Source organism: Dama dama, chromosome 31 (assembly GCF_033118175.1).
Source record: "Dama dama isolate Ldn47 chromosome 31, ASM3311817v1, whole genome shotgun sequence".
In the NCBI taxonomy this organism is placed as follows: Eukaryota; Metazoa; Chordata; class Mammalia; order Artiodactyla; family Cervidae; genus Dama; species Dama dama.
The window spans coordinates 28,126,063-28,148,849 of NC_083711.1; the positions used below are offsets into that span (position 1 = coordinate 28,126,063).

Genomic DNA, 22,787 nt, shown 5'->3' on the forward strand with positions numbered 1-22,787 from the left:
TGAGGACTCAGATAGTAAAGAATCTGCCTGCAATGCAGGAGACCAGGGTTCAGTCTCTGGGTTGGGAAGATCCCCTGGAAAAGGAAATCGCTACCCACTACAGTATTCTTGCCTTGAGAATTCCATGGACAGAGGCTCCTGGCCAGCAACAGCCCATGGGGTCACAAAGAGTTGGACACAACTGAGGGACTAACACACACACACACACACAAGTGTAACAGTAGCTAAGAAGGGCCATGGGTATTGACAGAGGTAAGAGTATTGAAAAGGCTTCATTAGAAGATGTAAATACATCTTCTCTGTTCTTCCAAGGCCCATTCTCCCTTTCCCTCTGTATATGTCATTTAATATTTGTATATTGAACTCAATATACTTAAGGTTAATTATTGCTAATTTCTTACTAAGGCTAATATTAGAATGTTTAATTTCCCAGTCATTTAAAATTCCCAGAAAAATGCATGAAAGTGAAAAAGTCGCAAAGTCATCTCCAACTCTTTGTGATTCCATGGGCTGCAGCCTGTCCTGCTCCTCTGGCCATGGAATCCCCCAGGCAAGAGTACTGGAGTGGGTTGCCATGTCCTTCTCCAGGGGATCTTTCCAATCTGGGGATCGAACCCAGGTCTCCCATACTGCAGGCAGATTCTTTACCAGCTGAACCACAAGGAAAGCCCAGAAAGCCCAGGAAAAATGCATAAATAACTGTAAAATAAGTAGGAAATTGATATTTATACCAGAAATTAGGTGAATGTCCCACCATATACCAAAAGTTTTAAGGAACTCCTACCACACTGATTTAAAGAGAGACAGGATTAAGAGCTAGATCTAACAATGGTAAATAGGATACAGGGGATACTCAAGTTCTCTTCACTCAAAAAATGCCTAATACAAAGCCCAGAGAAAAAACCCCTCTGGAAAATGAGTAGACAAGGCCTTCAGTGGAACACCTGTAACACTCCCTAGCTTAAAACCCACAGGCTCAGTGCATATGGCAGTCTATGGGGCCAGCAGAGGAAAGGCACAACCCTTGGAGGTTCATACGGGGTCAGGATCCTCCTAAGCTGGATGGCTGCTGCAATGCTGAGTCCTTTAACTTTCTGCTACTGCCTTGCAAGGTATGGTGCTGATGATACAACAGAATAAATACTGCTCCCATAAGAGGAAAAAAAAAAAGGAAAAAATACACTACGATAGTTAAACTTCTAGCCATGTCTCCTCCAAAGGCAGCTTTTTAATCTCTGCTAATAAAGTCAAGTGGGCCTTAGAAAGCTTCACTACAAACAAAGCTAGTGGGGGTGATGGAACTCCATTTGAGCTATTTCAAATCCTGAAAGATGATGCTGTGAAAATGCTGCACTCAATATGCCAACAAATTTGGAAAACTCAGCAGTGGCCACAGGACTGGAAAAGGGCAGTTTTCATTCCAGTCCCAAAGAAAGGCAATGCCAAAGAATGTTCAAACTACTGCACGATTGCACTCATCTCACGCTAGTAAAGTAATGCTCAAAATTCTCCAAGCCAGGCTTCAGCAGTAATGTGAACCGTGAACTTCCAGATGTTCAAGCTGGTTTTAGAAAAGGCAGAGGAACCAGAGATCAAATTGCCAACATCCACTGGATCATCGAAAAAGCAAGAGAGTTACAGAAAAACTTCCATTTCTGCTTTATTGACTATGCCAAAGCCTTTGACTGTGTGGATCACAATAAACTGTGGAAAATTCTTCAGAGATGGGAATACCAGACCACCTGACCCACCTCTTGAGAAACCTGTATACAGGTCAGGAAGCAACAGTTAGAACTGGACATGGAACAACAGACTGGTTCCAAATAGGAAAAGGAGAACGTCAAGGCTGTATATTGTCACCCTGCTTATTTAACTTATATGTAGAGTACACCATAAGAAATGCTGGTCTGGAAGAAGCACAAGCTGGAATCAAGATTGCCGGGAGAAATATCAATAACCTCAGATATGCAGATGATACCATCCTTATGGCAGAAAGTGAAGAGGAACTAAAGAGCCTCTTGATGAAAGTGAAAGAGGAGAGTGAAAAAGTTGACTTAAAGCTCAACATTCAGAAAACTAAGATCATGACATCTGGTCCCATCACTTCATGGGAAATAGATGGGGAAACTGTGGAAACAGTGTCAGACTTTATTTTTGGGGGCTCCAAAATCACTGCAGATGATGGTTGCAGCCATGAAATTAAAAGACGCTTACTCCTTGGAAGGAAAGTGATGACCAACCTAGATAGCATATTAAAAAGCAGAGACATTATTTTGCCAAGAAAAGCCCGGCTAGTCAGAAAGTGAAATTGAAGTTTCTCAGTCGTGTCCAACTCTTTGCGACCCCGTGGACTGCAGCCTAGCAGGCTCCTCCATCCATGGGATTCTCCAGGCAAGAATACTGGAGTGGGTAAGGCTATGGTTTTTCCAGTGGTCATGTATGGATATGAGAGTTGGACTGTGAAGAAAGCTGAGCGCTGAAAAATTGATGCTGTTGAACCATGGTGTTGGAGAAGACTCCTGCGAGTCCCTTGGACTGCAAGGAGATCCAACCAGTCCATCCTGAAGGAGATCAGTCCTGGATGTTCATTGGAAGGACTAATGCTGAAGCTGAAACTCCAGTACTTTGGCCACCTGATGCAAAGAGTTGACTCATTGAAAAAGACCCTGATGCTGGGAGGGATTGGGGGCAGGAGGAGAAGGGGACGACAGAGGATGAGAGGGTTGGATGGCATCACCGACTCAATGGACATGAGTTTGAGTAAACTCTGGGAGTTTGTGACGGACAGGGAGGCCTGGCGTGCTGCGTTTCATGGGGTCGCAAAGAGTCAGACACAACTGAGTGACTCAACTGAACTGACCATTTAATGTGGCCAAGAAAAACGATGGGAATCCAAGAACAGTTATTCTCATTTCATTAAGACTACAGCATTTTTTAAGTGAGATCCATTGATCTCTAATAGCATCCACCTCCAACTTACTATTACAAACAAATACAAACACATTATCCTATTTTTCTAGAAGGAAAATATAAACCGACTTATGTGAAAACTAAAAGACTGGGTAGTTCAAAATAATCAAATTACCCAAGGAATCAAATAAATGCCCTCCTTTAGGAAAACACACAATGCACAACTGTCACTAGCAAAGGCCATTAACAATTCTCAGAGAACTGGGTAATAAAATAAAGTCTTACCTTGTCATTATTATTTTTTTTTTTTTTCCTTTTCCCTAGTGCTTAGTCAATTCTCATTTGCAGAGTCTTGTATCTGGCCCTTCAGACCAGGGTTCCTCCTGTGAAAAGAAACGGTGGAGCCTACACCTTGGCTGGGCGTCCACGTGCAGAAGCCGTGCGTGACACAAAATCCAAGATGGTAGCTGCAGGCCACGTGCAGAGACGCTGCTCCAGGAACTGCCATCTGGAGCCTAAGCCGCCCAGCTGCCCCTGCTCCAACTCCACAAGAACCTCACTTTGAGGGATCCCTATAAAGCAGCCCTACCTGCTGCCTATTGGGAGAGTGGGTGCTCAAGAGAACAGGCCTACACCTCTTCATTATCTGATCAAAGAATAAAACCTTCCTTTGCTCCTGACCAGAACTCAGATGGCTTGAAGGGTGCTGGGCAGAAGGACCCACTCAGGAAGACTGCTAACACTACTTGTGACTCATTTTTTGAAACTTCATTTCATTGATTGCATTTTGCTCTTAAAAAAGTGTTAGTTGCTCAGTCGTGTCCAACTCTTTGTGAATACATGGACCATAGCCCGCCAGGCTCCTCTGTCCATGGAATTATCTGGGCAAGAATACTTGAATGAGTAACCATTCCCTTCTCCAGGAGATCTTTCTGACCCAGGGACTGAACCTGAGTCTCTTGTGTCTCCTGCATTGCAGGCAGATTCTTTACCATCTGAGCCACCGGGGAAGCCATAAAAAGACCCAGATAAAGCATATATGGCTCCCAGCCTCAAGAATCCTTTTTACGGACTGGAAATATCTTGTTTATTACTGACCTCAATTCAGTAATGGCTCATTTTGTCATATGATTACGAAATTTGCTTTGCAATTTCACATTCTCCCTCATATATTTGTTCTTTGCTGAATTTTTTTGCCACAGCCTTGGTTCATATATTTATTTCTTGAACTATTTTTCCTGACCACCCTAGCTCTGAGTCATAGACATTATATAATTTAGAGCTGGAAGAGCCCTAAACATTTCTGGCCCAGTGATTCGCAGTGGTTACCATACTTCTAATGAGTCATGGTGTATATAAAGGTGAATCTTCATAAATCTATGAGAATTCATTTTCTTTAGCTCTTTTGGATGCAAAAACGTATGCCAGGATTCTCTTTCTTTCTTCTCCTTCTTAAGTATCTCTATTTTAAAGAATGGAAAAAGAATTTTATCAATTTTCTTTATACTATATTCTTCCCACAATTAAGGAAAGAATATCCTTTAGCCACAAATGTAGACAGTCTAGATATGGATATTAAATTTAATTGAAATTAAAAATTTACTTCCTTGCTCTTACTAGCCAGGTTTTCAGTTTCAACAGTCATATGTGAGTAGTAGCTACCATACTGCACAATGTGGATATAGAATAATTTAAAAATCAGAAAAACTTCTACTGGATGGCATTTGACAAAATGCCCACAGGCTGCCCGCATTACGCACAGGACTAACTGATGCTGCTTTTGAAACATTTCATGTTCTTAGTCCTCAAAAACTGTCATGGAGCCTGTAACTGGGAGTGAAAGGGTAACAAAACTGAGTTTTGAGACCCAAAGACTCATGAAGTGGTCAAGTATAAAGAGGTCCGTGTTTTTCCCCACAAACCTTAAAAATGAAGTCTCTTGAACTTTACTAGAGTAGTAACTGTCATGCAGATGGGTAGAGATAAAGAGCTTTCTAACACCTCCCCTCCTGACCAGGAAAAGGATGTGAGACTAGCTTTACCCAAGTCTAGTCATGAATATCTGATGAAGGAGTGCCAATGTCAGATGAATATGAGTTATCTGGTCATCTATGAGAGCCATTTAGGATCCTGAGGTTATCAAAACATGATAAATATCAGAATCCTAAAACCTGTAATGGAGATGAGAGATCTAATAACCCCAATTAGTCCCTTTGGAAAGCAGATATAGGATAAGAGATTCAGAAGAAAGACTGCCTTATATTAATGTCACCTGCATGGGCCACCCAGGGCATCTGAACACTACAGGTCACTAACTAATGTCTTCTGCTGCTTGTCTGATGGACTAAGAATTCAATCTTAATCCATACTGCAGGACCCACTGAACCCCTCTGATCTTAGAGAGCTTTTTGTTGTTAAATAATCTCTAAGGACCCATATAGTCTCACTCCTGTAGACTCTGTTCCCCCTTCCATTATCTCCAGGGTCTCTTTGCCCTTAATGTACTCACCCACAAGACTTGACTTTCTTTTTTATTTCTGATGGTTTGCTTCAATTTCTACTGCTATCTATTCTTTTGTGCTTGTAAATCCACCCAAATCCTATACCCAAGCTCCAATGCTTTAAGCAGTGAATGAAGACCTGTTCCATATAGGCCATATATGGGAAACAAATGTTAGCATTTAAACTGATTCCTAGACTCTTTAATATTTGTATTTCATATCTTTTCTCCATATTGTATTTCTCAGAAGTTACAACCTGTAGAATTACAAACAGCCTTTCTGACCCTGTATCTGGGGTGTGTTTCACAGAGCTAGTTATACAGGGCTTCCCTGGTGGCTCAGATGGCAAAGAATCTGCCTGCAATGCAGGAGACCCAGGTTCAATGCCTAGGTCGGGAAGATCCACTGGAGAAGGAAATGGCAACACACTGTAGTATTTTTGCCTGGAAAATTCCATGGATGGAGGAGCCTGGCAGGCTACAGTCCAAGGGGTCGCAAAGACTTGAACGCAACTGAGCAACTAACACTTTCAGTTTCACATAGAACTAGGTTTACTGCAAGTTCAGTTATATTCTGGCTTAGTTGGGCTTGGATCATTCTAGAATCTCTAAAATCACTTGCTGCCTCCATTTTGGCCTAATATGTCCAAATGGTCTGTGACACTTCATATCCAGGTCAACAAATCCTACACTTCTCCCAAAGATTATTTCAAGGCCCCTTTCTATGTGAAACGTTCCTTAACTTTCCAATCAAATATTGTAGATTTCCTGCTCATCTGATTTCTTAGAACATCTGCATTTATTGATAGTTTCACACATTTATTATGTATGCTTAATAGTTCCTTAGTTTTGAAGGTAATGGCTCATTTATTCATTTACTCAGTCTTCCAACTTTTATAAAAATATGTAAAAGCCACTCTCTTAGATGATAAAGGTACAATAGGTAAGTTAAGTTCCTATTCCAAATCTCAAGAACACAGATTGACATACGACTACAGAATAAGAAGGCAAAATATACTTTTGACTGAATAACTCAGTAATAACAACAGAAGGGAGGAAGGTTTTTAATTGTTTATAATTATGATGTAAATAGGCTCTGAATGGTAAAGAGGTGATGTTTAAAACTGCATTTTCAAGAAAGGACAACTTTAGAGTCATGCTAGGTATAAGGGCCAACCAGCTTTTGGGGTCGGTAGGAGGGGGCTTAGACTCAAAGAGAAATAGATAATGACTCTATAGAGAAGTATGGCTTTGGTTCGGTAAAAAGTAGAGTGAGCAGAGGAAGAAGTAAAAGGTATCATGTAGAAGGAAAATGACCATGGAAATTAATTTATTGATACATAAATAGAGACAATCATGAAATATTCAATTCCATTCTTTTTCTGAGGAGGAGTTAAGTGACATTAAGAGTGGACAAAGAACATCACTGAGTTTCACGCATTAGGATTGACTTGAAGTTTCAGGAAATATAGAGAGAGGACCCTGTAAAGAAACTGATGTAATCAACATTGATGAGTCAAAGTTATTTTTCAGCAAAATGTATATTCAAATTGCATACTAGAAATTTTTAAAATACTACTTCTAATTTTCCAGATCCCTTATTTTAAAGCACATATTGGACATAATCCATTTAGAAACTTGGAATTTCTTAAATCTTTTACCTTTTTGTAGATCAGTCCAATTACAGCTGTCTTAATTTTTGCTGAAGTAAGCATTTTAAAACGCTGGTATTGCTGAAGGATCAGGGTTTGCAAAAAGACTACGACAAAAAGCGCCAAAGCATAACCATAACCACTCCAGCCAAAATCTGGGCGTTGTTCACAGAAAAGGATCATTTGCCTGAAGGTCATATACAAATCGAGAAAAGGGAAGAAGTGTTAAACATCCAAAGTAATAAAATACATATGTGAACTAAGTACTGTCAAAATGTTACAAACACACACACATACTCACACATATTCTTGCCGGCTCTTTTTATCCACTTGCCCAATTTGGCATCCTTCCTCCCTTTATTTTCACTCAAGCTTTATATAAATAAGGCCAGATGCAGGAGGCCTGAGTTCCATTCTAAGAGGAAATGGCAACCCACTCCAGTATTCTTGCTTGGCAAATCCTTTTCACAGAGGAGCCTGGCAGGCTACAATCCATGGGGTCACAAAAGAACCGGACACGATTGAGCGACTGAGCACACACTCACATAGAGTCAACAACTAGTTTCTCAGGCTTCTGGGTAGAAAGGTATTTTCTAGTTTTCATATGGTAATCTCATCAACATTGCACAGGAGGCGATGACCAAAACCGTCCCAAAGAAAAAAAAATTCCAGAAAGCAAAGTGGTTGTGTGAAGAGGCCTTACAAATAGCTGAGAAGACAAGAGAAGCAAAAGGCAAAGGAGAAAAGGAAAGATATATCCACCTGATATATCCACACAGAGTCCCAGAGAATAGCGTGGAGAGATAAGAAAGCCTTCTTAAGTGAACAGTGCAAAGAAATAGCGGAAAATAATAGAATCAGAAAGGCTAAAGATCTCTTCAAGAAAACTGGAGATACCAAGGGAACATTTCATGCAAAGATGAGCTCAGTATAAGACAGATATGGCAGGGACCTAACAGAAGCAGAAAAGATGAAAAAGAGGTGGCAAGAATTCACAGAAGAACTCTACAAAAAAAGTCTTAATGACCCAGATAACCATGATGATGTGTCACTCCCCTAAAGCCACCTCATTGGAAAAGACCCTGATGCTAGAAAGGGTTGAGGGCAGGCTGAGAAGGGGGTGACAGAGGATGAGATGGTTGAATGGCATCGCCAAGTCTGAGCAAATTCCGGGAGATAGTGAAAGACAAGGAAGACTTGCATGCTGCAGTTCACGGGGTTGCAAAGATTCAGACATGACTTAGTGACTGAACAGCAACAAGGAAGCCCCTTAAAAACTCAGCATCCAGGTACCCTCTTTGTAACACAGGCCAGAATTTCAAACACGCAGAAAAAAAGCAGGAATTCAGCATGGATCATATTGACTGTATAAAACAGTCTGACCATATCAGACCATATTGAACCACTCTCATCAGGTAGGGTAAGTGGGAACCCTCCTGAAATTCAAGTTCTAATTGCCAGCCTGAGCCATATAAACAGTCTTTCCAAAGGACGGCAGTCAGGTCTGTTACTTTAATTCTGCAGAAAATCTAATGCATATTTCAAATTTAGCAAATTGCACTCCTTACTCTTTTCTGAACCTTCTGTATGTCAGTAAATGGTAACTCATTCACCTTGTGGCAAACAAAAACTCTGAAAGCACCATGACTCCTTTCTTCTCTCAACCTACATTGAACTATCAATGTATAATGTTGACTCAACTTTTAAAATAAAGCCAGAATCTGACCACTTATCACCTTCATCGACAATCCTGAAGCCACCATTGACTTCTGCCTGGATTACCATAGTTGGCTAATAGCTGCTTCTTCTTCCACTCTTGCTCCTCTTTACTTCATTTTCTACATAGCTACTAGAGTGATTCCTATGAAACTGCAGTCTAATCATATCACTCTATGCTCAAATTCTTCCAAAGGTTTCCCTTCTAACACAAAATGAAAGCCTATATCATCACATTCTCTGCGCATGTATGCTGAATTGCTCAGTTGTGTCCAGCTCTTTGCAACCCCATGGACTGCAGCCTGCCAGGCTCCTCTGTCCATGGAATTCTCCAGGCAAAAATACTGGAGTGGGTTGCCAATTCCTATTCCAGGGAATCTTCTTGACCCAGGAATCGAACCCGAGTCTCCTGCATCTCCTGTATTGCAGACAGATTCTTTACTGCGGAACCACTGGGGAAGCCCCCCTCCCATTCTGTATGTGTTAGTGTGTTAGTCGCTCAGTCATGTCTGACTCTTTGCGGACCCCATGGACTGTAGCCCGCTAGGCTCCTCTGTCCATGGAATTCTCCAGGCAAGGATACTGGAGTGGTTTGCCATTTCCTCCTCCAGGGAATCTTCCTGACCCAGGGACTGAACCCCTGGCTCCTGCATTGCAGGCAGATTCTTTTCTGTCTGAGCCAGCAGGGAAGCCCTCCACTAAATATTGGGGGAGCCACTCAGTGGTTTTGTTGTGGCCCTCCTCTACTCTGGGTGTGGAGGGGGAATAATGGGGGATCATTTTCTTCAAGATTCTTGGAGCTGCCTAGTTTGAACTTTTTCAAAATTCAGATTTCTGGATCCTCCCCCAGACTTTGTGAAGCAGAAACTCAGAGGCTGGCCTTGGAATCTGCATTGTAACAATAGGGAACCTATGTATTTTTTAAGGTGTGAAACTTTGGCCCAATGTTGCTGGTCTCATGGTGGGGGAGAAAGGGGAAGAAAGGAATGGTCCTCATCACCCAGGTGGCCGCCTGAAGTTGGCTTTTGCCCTCTGGAATTCTGAAGAGGGTACGCTGTCATCTGCCTGCACTGTGCCCATGTTGGAAATGAAGGGTGGAATCCCTGTCTTCAGGGCCTTACTAGGGCACTCCTGCCTCTCAAACAGGAAGAAGGAGTTTTGGAGGAGGAATTCTGGAAGCCTGGGGCCCAAGTTTCACCAGTGAGAGCTGTAGCTTTTCTCTCTCATCTAAAGGATTCTGGCCACTGTGTACAAGTGTGAATGCAGGGAAGGAGGGGGAAGGGTGGCAGTGAAACCTACGTCCGCTGTCCGATACTCCCCTCAACCCCCCATACATAACAAGGGGCCTGGGATTGCCCTGTACCCTTGCTCAGCGCCTGGGAGTGAAGGTCCACCCCCTTGGCCATGACAGATCCAGATGCGCAGCCTCACTCCACAGATCCCAGAAAATAATGAACATTGTGGACCCTGGGACCCAGAGAACACCTCAGGCACAAAGCTTCCCCCCACATTCTGTAAGGTCCTTCAAATTCTTTTTAGCTGCCCAAACTTTCTAACCTCAATGTTTTTGTCTCCCTGCTCCCACAATGTCTTTATTTTTTTTTTTAATTGGAATATTCTTGCTTTACAATGTTGAGTTCGTTTATGCTTTTCAGCAACACAAATCAGCTATAAGTATACATTTATTAACCTCTCTCTTGAGCCTCACTGCCACCCCCCAATCCCATCCCTCTAGCTCATCACAGAGCCCCGAGCCGCGCTCCATGTGCTATATACAGTGGCTTCACACTCGCTGTCTATGTTACAGATGGTAGTGTATGTATCTGACCTCAATCCTATCACTTTTCCTCTCAGCTTCCCTGCTCCACTCACTTGCCTCCTGTGAGTCTTCAAAAATACCAAGCATGCTGCTGCCGCATGACTTTAGCCCTCTTTGTTCTTCCTATTTGCAACAGGTATATCTTGGCTTCCTCCCTAACTTCTCTCAGAACTGTGTTCAAGTCTCACCATTATAACCAATGTCTTCCCTAACCACCTCACAGAAAACAGCAACTTCCAGTCCCTCAGACCAGTATGCTCTGCCCCACTACTTTGCTGTACTGTTTTCCTTAGCAGTAATTACCTCTTAATAAAATGTATACTGATTCATTTATTATTTATCTCTCCCTTCTAGGTGTCATCAGAGTAAGGACTTTTTGATTTTTGCTCAATTCTCATGGTCTAGTTAGAACAGTCTGGCATATAGCAGGCACTTAATAAATATGGGCTAAATATGTGCCCGGATGTGATTTGGGATCTGGCAACTCAGAATTAGTTTTATTTTCATGAATTAAATTGTTCTTTAAAAACTCCAACTTGAAAACATATTCAAAACAAAAAAAATTAATAATTGGTTAATGAAAAATTCTTTCCTTGTACCCTTGGAGGCATATAATCAAGGAGACATATAATCAAAGATTCAATTTTACTGTCTGCTCATGAATTCTTGCATATAGACACTATTAGAAATAGAAATTACTTAAATATTTTTCTCTATATTTACACATAAATACATGCAGTATTATGCATTATTATTGGCTGATAAAGTTCAATTCCAAAAAGTCACTCAGTTGTGTCCGACTCTTTGCAACCTCATGGACTATAAAGTCTATGGAATTCTCTAGGCCAGAATACTGGAGTGGGTTTCTCCAAGGGATCTTCCCAAACCAGGGATCAAACTTAGGTCTCCTGTATTGCAGGTGGATTCTTTACCGGTTGAGCCACCAAGGAAGCCCACACATAAACACATGCAGATATATATTTATATATTATTACCTTGGCTGATAAAGTTCAATTCCAAAAAGGTCACAGCAAAGAAAAATAGTAAAGGTATGTGTCATTTCATTTCCTAAACATATAAACTCAAGCCAGACTTCCTAGATTTGTGTTGTGACTCTTGTATTTTCTAGTTGTGTGGTCTTAGGCAAATTACAGAGATTTCTTTGTTTCTACATTGTGCTAGTGAGTACAATATTACTTCCTACATTGTAGGATTGTTGTAAAGATTAGATAATTAATATAAAGATTTTAGAATAGTGCTTAATGCATGGTTATTTCAATAATTACTATATTATCATAATTCACATTCATATCACAAGCAAACTTAATAGAATGCCTGTATCCTAAATAAAATCTGTAATATGAACCCACCCCACTCTATTTTAGTACATTTTTAAAGTGAAACAGTAAACTTCCTTATCAGGTACTCATGGGAAAGGAAAAAAAAAAAAAAGACTTCAACTTACTTCATTATGAGTGGGCTAGTGAAGGACAAAACATCAGCCAATACTTTGAATAAAGCAACCTGAATCAGGACAAACTTAAAAGTGTTCCACAATGCCCGGAGTAGAGATGGCTTCCTGGTGTGTGGCTCTTTATGAAAAGATGACTATATAATTAAGGAAAACAAAAGCAATGAGAAAAGAGAACAGAACTAATCCATAAAATATATATAATCATAAAATTAGCAATGTACTCCAAAGTTAAAAAAGCAATATGAAAGGAATAAGTTCAATTAAACTTAAAAACATGGTCCCTATTATTGGTATAGAATGGTGCCAAACCACTTGGTGTTATTCATACCATATGGCATAAACGGAAAAAGAAACCATTTTTTAAATCACTTTTGTGAGTTTTGAAACTGTTTCACTAATACAGTTTTTATCTTCAAATTATATTTTCTTTTTAAGAAGTCTAAAGACTATATATACATACATTATATATATATGTATACATGTATATATATATATATATATATGCATGTGTGTGTGTGTGTGTGTGTGTGCACGCGCACGCGAGCGCATGATGCTACATATGAAGAACCTACTCTTGCCCCCCATAAGTCTTGGCCTTGGCCACTACATGACTTACTTTGACCAATAGATATGATACTCTGGGATATGGAAACTATCTTTGCAACAATGGATGTGGAAGGATACTAGTGAGAAGCCCCAAATTATATACATATAATACACTTGCTCCTGAGCTTTAAAGAGCTGCTGAATAATATGATGACAGAAATTAGCTTTAATAACAGCTAGTATTGTTAGGGAAATGACATGTTATTTAACATATTTAAAGGATTTTCTATATTAATAATAATATCTCATATTTTGGAACAAGTTATGCAGTTAAGTACTAAGGATTTAATAATTACCTTTGCTTTTTGCCTCTCTTGAGTCCTTAAAACTTCCTTCCTCCACTGTTTCTCAAAGATGGGACACACACTATAGGAGGAATCGCTTTCATTAAGCTCAAAAAGATCCTCTCTTTCCAAAGGTTTCTTATAGCCTAAAATAATTATTCTAAAAATGAAAGAGTAAGGAAAACAATTCATCAAAACCAACAATCGTTAAAAGTAACCTGCATATATTCGTTTCACTTCTTGATTTATAAATTATCTTATTGATCAGGTTGGACTCACTAGAGTGTGTGTTTGAAAAATCATACAACTCTATACTGAAGTTCAATAATATATAATAATCCTTTGTAACTTTTTTTCATTTATTAGTTGGAGGCTAATTACTTTACAATATTGTAGTGGTTTTTGCCATACACATGAATCAGCCATGGATTTACATGTAGCTTTTAAAAGGGCTGTTTAGATATCCAATTATTCAGTGAAACACTAATCGCATTTACTCATCTCATCCTGGAGACACCCACCTCCTCTATTTCCCTTTACTATTGTTTAGTTACTTCGGTCATGTTCAACTTGTTTGCAACCCCATGGACTGTAGCTCACCTGGCTCCTCTGTCCATGGGATTTCCCAGGCCAGAATACTGGAGTGGGTTGCCATTTCCTTCTCCAGGGAATCCTCCAGACCCAGGGACTGAACCCGCATCGCCTGCATTGGCAGGCGGATTCCTTACCACTGAGCCACCAGCAAAACCCACCCTTACCTCCCTTACTGGAACTTAAATAGCTAATATTCACAGTGATATTCACGCCAAAACCCACATTTGATTTTTAAGCTTGTGTGAAAAGAGAAATGAATCTGTCCTCTGCTGGGACTATATAGACCCTTTGACACTTGACTTTACAGAGTGTCCAAGTGGAGGACCTGTATCTGCTGCATACACTTGGGTCTTGGCCACATATGACTTACTTTGACCAACAGAACATGAGTCAATATGACAGAGCCGTTTTGGAGCTGAAGCCTTAAGATACTGCCAGCCTCTTAGTAATTCTACATTTCTCCATTCAAAGAGCTTGCTCCAGAGTACATTGTGAGTAATTATGCAAGAACAATAGGTCTAAACTGGGCTTGTCCCAGGAAAACTAAAGTGCATGGTCTAGTTATACCACAAATGTTATTATTGCAGACAATGATTTATATTTATCTTACATCCATTCCTTCTGCCTCATCATCTTCCTACTGACTAGAATTTGATATTTATTCAGTTGAAAATCTCTTGAGCTCACAGTAAGTCCATATTCCAACCACAGAGTTATGAACCATGATTGGTCTAAATCAGTCCCTGTAGTTCAGTTCAGTTGCTCAATCGTGTCCAACTCTTTTTTACCCCATGGACTGCAGCATGCCAGGCCTCCCTGTCCATCACCAACTCCCGGAGTTTACTCAAACTCATGGTTATTGAGTCAGTGATGCCATCCAACCATCTCATCCTCTGTCGTCCCCTTTTCCTCCCGCCTTCAATCTTTCCCAGCATCAGGGTCTTTTCAAATGAGTCAGCTCTTCATATCAGGTGGCCAAAGTGTTGGAGTTTCAGCTTCAACATCAGTCATTTCAATGAACATTCAGGACTGATTTCCTTTAGGATGGACTGCTTGGATCTCCTTGCAGTCCAAGGGACTCTCAAGAGTCGTCTCCAACACCACAGTTCAAAAGTATCAATTCTTTGGTGATCAGCTTTCTTTATAGTCCAACTCTCACATCCATACATGACTACTGGAAAAAACCATAGCCTTGACTAGGCAAACCTTTGTTGGCAAAGTAACATGTCCCTGTAATCTCATTACTATTTGCTTGGCATTAATAAGTTAATTAAGGCTGTGGCTCAGATGGAAGAATCTGCCTGCAATGTGGGAGACCTGGGTTCAATCCCTGGGTTGGGAAGATCCCCTAGAGAAGGGACTGGCTACTCACTCCAGTATTCTTGCCTGGAGAATTCCATGGACAGAGGCTATAATCCATGGGGTCGTAAAGAGCCGGACATGACTGAACGACTAATACTTTCACGTCAAAGCTAAAAAATCTATTTAAAAAATCTACTGAAGAGAACTCTCTATTTCAAAAGATGACACAAAACAGGGAGTTCCCTGGTGTCCTAGTGGTTAGGATTCCAGGCTTTCACTACTGTGACCAGGGTTCAACCCCTGAAGGGGGATCTGAGATCCCACCAGCCTCACAAAAAATTTTAAAAGTAAAAAGAAAAGGAGACATAAAACTTCAAAATGAGAAAAATGTTTGTCTCCCTTTTCCTGAGCTTTCCTCCTTCCTGTTCTGAAGACATGATGGTCTGAAATGGAGAAGCCATCTTTGCCTTGGATATTCGGGTGAATATCCAAATACTAAGGATGGAGTGGAAAGATAGAAGAATCCTGGATAGAAGAAGCACGATATAGGCTGGTATACTACCTGATAACATAAAAAAAAAATTTTTTTTAATCTATCTGTTTAAGCTATTATTATTTGAGTATTCTGTTATGTGAAGCACTCCTAAGTGATATAGTTCAGATACACTCAGTTTTGAGCCTGATGACATGACTTGTTCAGTGAGAAATTAAACTTCCATTTAAACCCGGGCCTTCTGACTCTGTAGCTTCAGTTCTTCTCATTATAAAGTATTTTAGTCCAAGAGACCATAACAAAGTGTTACACTGCCCCAAACTGGAATTGCTTTCATTGCCATTGTTCCTGAACAATCTGAATCGATTGACCCCAGAATGGATTTAAATCCCGTGGTAACCAGTCTTCACTGGATTCAATTTCACTTTTATTACACACTACCTAATATCATATTACAATTCATATTTAACAAAAAAGCTTAAATGCACTAAGAAAGGACCTTCTGTAATCATGTTTCTGTTGGCTCAATATGCTGGACATTTTTCTGCAGTGCACTTTTAAAAACATATTAAGCAATAAACTCCTTTAATGTCATATTAAGTTCTTCTATTCCATTCCACAAAATAAATATTCGTTTTCAAAATAAGATTGCATTGATTTTCACAAAAGCATTTTTAATAACATTTACTGCCTCAGCATTTTGAGGTAGAACTGTGCAAAACTCAGCAGTTTTGGTTCATGGGGATAAGTGACCCCTGGCTTTCATGCTGAGTCTCCAAATAAAGAAGCATCTAAAAGCGACACTTAAGCTGAATTGACTCTGGTGAACTTGGGCTCAGCTGTGACTTCCCTTTTACCAGGTGTGTGCGTCTTCCACCTCTTTTGCTCTCTTCTGGGTCTAACTTTTACACATAAGAATCCAGGAGAAGAGGAAGTGGTGCTTCTTTAAATCAACTGCTGAGGCAGCTTTTGGGAAGCTTCTTGGACCAATAGTTGACTCTCCCAACAATAAAATGCACTAGATCCCACAAACTTGTGGACTTTAGTCCTTAAGCAATAATAAAGGTACATACAAGCATCTTGGTTTTTTATAGACTATTATACTTTTTTCAAAGGACAACTCCCTAAAGCAAATACAGCAATCATTTTTATCGACTGTTAAACAAGCAGGAACTCTAGGGACTGGTCACAGGTTTTTAAACGTGATATACACCAGTACTTACTTACCCAAAGGCAGACAGTGTCATTAAATGTAATATTTCCACTGTGTATTCATTTTTGTTACATTAGAGAGAATCTTGAGTGTATTTAACATTAACAAGTGTGCATAAGTATCCTATCCAACTGATATTAATGGTAGTAAACCAGTGGCAGTTGGCTAACAGGGTGAGATGAAATATACATTTTGTAGATGAGTAATAATCGAAATACTTGGAAAGTATATGGCAGCACTGTCAATTTCATTATTGCTGTGCTGTGTGTGCTAAATCACTTCAGTCATTTCTGATTTTTTTGTGACCCTACGGACTGCAGCCCACCAGGCTTCTCTGTCCAGGAGAGTCTGCAGGCAAGAATACTGGAGTGGGTAGCCATTCCCTTCTCCAGGGGATAACATTCTGACCCAGGGATTGAACCTGGGTCTCCCACATTGCAGGCAGATTCTTTACCATCTGAGCCACCAGGGAAGCCCTCATTATTGCTAATCATCTGTTTAAACATTTCTGGAAAGGGGTGATTGTGTAATGGGAAAAGGCAAGGTGTCAGTTGGTACAAAAATCTTAGGATGAGACAAAGTCAGGTAATGTACAAATTTTACTAATATATGAGGAAAAGGTAGGACAGATTGAATAGTGTAACCCCAGTTAAAATAATTCAATTGTGAACTATAAAAATGTTAACTAGATTTTTCCATGTATGTCAAGGGGATCATTCTATGACCATGATTATTATACACTGATGACAGATTATATTTGCTAATAAAACTTTCATAATTATTAATCATCAACATGATCTAGACAGCTACTGCCTTAGGAATTATGGCTCATAAGCATATAATTTCCTAATCATTTGCATCATCTGAGCACATTTTAATCAAATTATTCATATAATTAGGGGAGCTTGAATTCAGCCTAGGAAATAATTTCTGATTTCATTCTGTAACTCAAAGAACAGATCTGAGAACACAATTAACCAGTGTCTTGAAAGAGACATTCTCTTAACAATAGCTATGATTCAGCTGCAATTGTTTCATCACCAGATAAGCAACCACATTAGTTTAACGCCAATGATAGCTTCAGATAATGGCATGCCATGAAAATATTTCCTATCTAGTTCTGACATGTGAGAGAAAAACAGAAAATAAATGTGCTATTCAAAAATTATATCTTATTGGTTGTTTGATCTAAAATATAGACTTCAAGATATTGAGTTGCTATATTTTAAATTCTGCTGTTTTATTTGATATTAAATTTAATTTCAGCTTCATACTTCATGCCTCCTAAAATTATGTTTGTAATATTTAACATAAATGCACATTGTTTTCATTTGCAAAAATGCATATAGTTTGATAATAAAAGTTTTTAAAGTACATTTACTTAAAATTATTTGCACCATTTAAATTCTGTTAGCTTGTGACTTAAAAATGACAGTCTGAAAATTTTAAAACCAGTGTAGACATCACTCTTATTCTCAACTCATGGATGAGACAGAACTCAGGTTTGAAAAACATATCTAAACATACACAAATTTGAAAAACCAAAATCATTAACTATAAATAGTCCACATTTACATAATTTCCATTTAAACTTTATTTTTTCTAGTGCATAATTTAATATAGCATATTGTCATAAAATTTCTGCAATCCTCTTTAAATGATTCACAGATTTGTATAACTTAGAATTTTTTATCATAATTCAACTTCTGCCCAATTATTTGCTTATCAAGTATATCAGTTTTCTACTTCAACAGCTTTCATGAATATCACCAATAATTTTTACATTGCCAAATTCAATGGAGAATGTTCATTTCTTATTTTAATTTTCAGTATATGGCCCTATTGGTCACTTACCTTTTTCTCCTTTTTTGACAGTTTCCCTAGCTTCCAGTCACACTCTTTCTTTGGTTTGTCTCTTACATTCTGAATACTTAGCTTCCTTTGTAGACTCTGCCTCCTCTTACTGTTTAAATACTAAGGATTCCCAATACATTCTTTGTTAAATAGACTCTCCTGCTTGATCTCAATGACATTCATGATTACAGATCTACAGTCAATGAGTCTCAAATCCACGTCTGTAAGCCTGAGGTCTACATCTCCAACACATGTAAGGTTTTTTTTAATGGGGGTGAGTCAGGCACCAGAAATTGAAACTTTGCTAAAAACTGCTTTCACAAATTTTCACAATATCTGAAACTTTCAGTTATCTGACCCAGAAACCCAACATTATTCAACACTTTCCCCAGTTCTTCAATCTCCTCTTCCAATCAACTCTTTCTCTTAAAAAGCTCTTGAATGTATTCTTTCCTGCTCATCATCTTTATCATTACTATGGTTCAGGTGGTAACCATAAATCTACCAGGATATCCAAAGGGCCTCCTGACAGTCTCTCTCCATTTTCGTCTCCTACATATATCCACAGAATTGCACAGGTGATTTTCTGAAGTGCAAATCGTATGTCATTCTCTATTTAAAATCCTTTAGTGGCTTCTCACTATCTTCAGGATATCCTAGAGAACTCTTACTGATCTGTCCTTTCAACTTGATCTCTTGACATACCAACATGGAAGGGTCAGTTCTCCCCTGCCTCCATGATTTGTAAATGGTGTTTGCTCAACTGGGAATGCCATTTTGGCTCACCTCGATACATTTTAAATGTTGGGTTAAGGCATTAATCACTTGTGAAACATTCCCAGTTGTGCAAACTTGGTTAATTGACATTTCTGAAAATTGTGTTTCTCTATCATGCTTAGACTGCCTTTTTGGGTAATTGATTGTGTACTTTTTAATCTTTTTAATTCTATTATGAATTCCTGGAAGACAAGATCTAGATCATTTATCGCTGCATTTTGAAAGGTTAGCATAATGTAGGACATCTAGCATGCAAAAAACTTTTTTTTATAAAAGCATTCACCTACTCTTAAAAACACATTGGGTTGGCCAAAAAGTTCATTCAGATTTTTCCATACTATCTTACAGAAAAATCCAAATGAACTTTTTGCTTAACCTGATATTTGTAGATCAAATTGGGCAATTTTGTTTCTACCAACTATAAAGCAAGGGGCATTAAGTTAAAATGATAAACTTAGTTTCATATTATCATAAACATTCTGCTATAGGAGAAAAGAAAACATACAGAAACTTGTTGAATGTATAAAATTAGAAAAAATGAACTCTTCTCATTCAATATGATTTAATTCTTGTGTTAAAGACCCTATCACATATTATACATTATTCTATAAGATAAACCACATTATATGCCTTACAAAATGATTGTGTGTGTGTTTCAATAGGAGTATGCTGCTGCGCTAAGTCAAGTCAGTCGTGTCCAACTCTGTGTGACCCCGTAGATGACAGCCCACCAGGCTCCCGTCCCTGGGATTCTCCAGGCAAGAACACTGGAGTGGACTGCCATTTCCTTCTCCAGTGCATGAAAGTGAAAAGTGAAAGTGAAATCGCTCAGTCATGTCCGACTCTTCGCGACCCCATGGACTGTAGCCTACCAGGCTCCTCCGTCCATGGGATTCTCCAGGCAAGAGTACTGGAGTGAGGTGCCATTGTCTTCTCCTCAATAAGAGTATAAATAAGTATAAATGAGAGAATTTTCAGCAAAAAGCAGAATAGGTGGCTCAGATGTTAACGAATCTGCCTGCAAGGCCAGAAACCTGGATTTGATCCCTGGGTCAGCCAATCCTCTGGAGAAGGAAATGGCAACCCACTCCAATATTCTTGCCATTTCCTTCTCCAGAGGATTTCCTGACTCAGGGATCAAATCCAGGTCTCCTGCGTTGCAGGCAGATTCTTTACCATTTGAGCAACCCACTCCAGTATTCTTGAGTTTCCCTTGTAGCTCAGTCAGTAAAGAATCTGGTGGTAATGCAAGAGACCTAGGTTTGAGTTCTGGGTCGGGAAGATCCCCTGGAGAAGGAAATGGCAACCCACTCCAGTATTCTTGCCTGGAAAATCCCATGGACAGAGGAGCCTGGTGGGTTCTCAGTCCATGGGGTCACAAGAGTCGGACATGACTTAGCAACTAAACCACCACCACCAGTAATCTTGCCTGGAGAATTCTATGGATAGAGGAGCCTGGTGAGATATAGTCTATGGGGTCGCAAGAGTCAGACACGACTGAGTGACTACTGCTACACTACATAGATAAGTATAAATGAGAGCATTTCCAGTCAAAAGTAGAATAACAAAACAGAACAAAGAAAGCATGAAACCTGAACTCAAACTGACTTCTAACATCAGGTCAGTCTGCTCCTCCTACCTAGGTACCTCCTACCTAGATATCAAGCCTACTGGCTTCCCTCTCCTTGAGCCTCAAATGTCCTCTTCTGTAAATGCCTATCTCATAGGACTTAGGGGGAAATTACATGAAATAAAATATACAAAATGGGTAAAATTAAATAGCAGATACAGGATGATTAAACATATATGTGTATATATACATCTGCGGCTGCTTCTTAGTCGCTTCAGACGTGTCCAACTGGGTGTGACCCTATGGACTGTAACCCACCAGGCTCCTCTGTCCATGGAATTCTCCAGGCAAGAGTACTAGAGTGGGTTTCCATGCCCTCCTCCAGGAGATCTTCCAAACTCAGGGATTGAACCCAGGTCTCTTGCACTGCAGGCAGATTCTTTACCACAGAGCCACCAGGGAAACCTCATATATATGTATATGTATGTGTATGTGTATATGTATATATTCATTTTCCCTTCCTAGTGCTCACAGGGATAGAAATACTATAAATAGGCAGCCATATTGCAGGAGTATTCACAGTCTTATCTGTGGACCTATTCTGTATGTTACTATTTGTGATGTTTTTGGAATAAATCATATGAGAAGAAAACCTTTGCAAAGTTATTTTGTAAAAATATACATGCTTAGATTAAAGGAATAACATGTAAGTGTCATTTCACTCAGAATTTTCCTCAATGTGTTACACCACAGATGAATTAGTAAAATTCTTACCTGCTAAACCAGGAATAGGTCATCTTACTGAAGAATGAAGCACTTTTCTCTGGACTGCATCTCTAAAATAAATAAATAAATAAATAACAGCTAGTGTATGGAGAAAATGCCTTTTTTTACATTTGAAATATCTTTGTCAGCAAGTGGAAAGCAAACATGAAATCATTTATATTTCAGCTATGTTGATAATATAATTTTCAAGTAATACAATTAAGATATCCTTGGACAATGTATTAGAGGAAAGTTAAGATTTCTTCTAATATTATGGCTTTTACATAGCAAGAAACCATGTAGAAAAGGAAAACTATTCCTAAATTTCCTATTATTTCTTCTTTTTCTCTCTGTCTCTCTCTACATATGAATCACCACACATGTATATATATGTATATGTATAAATATATATATATAGCTTCTCAAACTAAAATGACTGTATATATATGTATGTATATACATGCATATATATAAATACATAATTTAGCTTACATATATGCACAATATAAGCTAAATTTAAAATATTTAATTACTAAGTGAAAAACATCTTTATCTTTCTTCTGATAAATAGAAAAATAGTAGACTATAATAGGCATTTGGTTTTATCACTTCTGTGTAAATGGTTAATTACATAATTTGTATAAATGCATATATACATACATAATTACATATTATCACAATTATATATTATTTGGGAAGGTTATAGTATTTCCATAATACTCTTTCCATTGACCTGATAAGTTTGACCAAAAGAAGAGGGGTTTAAAAGAGAAGGTCTCAAAGGCAATAATCTTACATTTTTTTAAGGTCAGCATCAATCTCTATTTTTACAAAGTTAAACTAATCACACAATTAAATTTCACTGTTAGAAATTGTCCCATATTTAACAATTTTGCATTAATCCTCTCTAATCCCGTTCTGATTTCATATTCATGAACTGTTTATCACATTTAAAAAAAACTTCTTATTCTAGAGGAATAAAACAATATTTCATTCTGAACAGCAAAATATTCTTGGAGTAGGAAATGGCAACCTACTCCAATATCCTTGCCTGGGAAACCCCATGGACAGAAGAGCCTGGTGGGCTACAGTCCATGGAGTCACAAAAAGTCAGAGAAGATTTAGCGACTAAAGAATCCGTCTGCAATGCAGGAGACCCCAGTTTGATTCCCGGGTTGGGAAGATTCGCTGGAGAAGAGATAGGCTACTCACTCCAGTATTCTTGGGCTTCCCTGCTGACTCAGACAGTAAAGAATCC

The 22,787-nt window shown here is 39.1% G+C and overlaps 1 protein-coding gene across 1 annotated transcript in view; it reads right to left on the reverse strand.

The window, feature by feature from the left end:
- The window catches only part of LOC133049983 (multidrug resistance-associated protein 1-like), a 91,802-nt gene that overhangs the window by 63,264 nt on the left and 5,751 nt on the right, over positions 1-22,787 (reverse strand). The window contains exons 2-5 of the mRNA XM_061134052.1: positions 21,539-21,600; positions 12,974-13,121; positions 12,063-12,205; positions 7,072-7,249 (exon numbers count right to left, since the gene is read on the reverse strand). Of these exons, the coding sequence (XP_060990035.1) occupies positions 7,072-7,249; positions 12,063-12,205; positions 12,974-13,121; positions 21,539-21,600 (531 nt within the window). The remainder of the gene's footprint in view (positions 1-7,071; positions 7,250-12,062; positions 12,206-12,973; positions 13,122-21,538; positions 21,601-22,787) is intronic.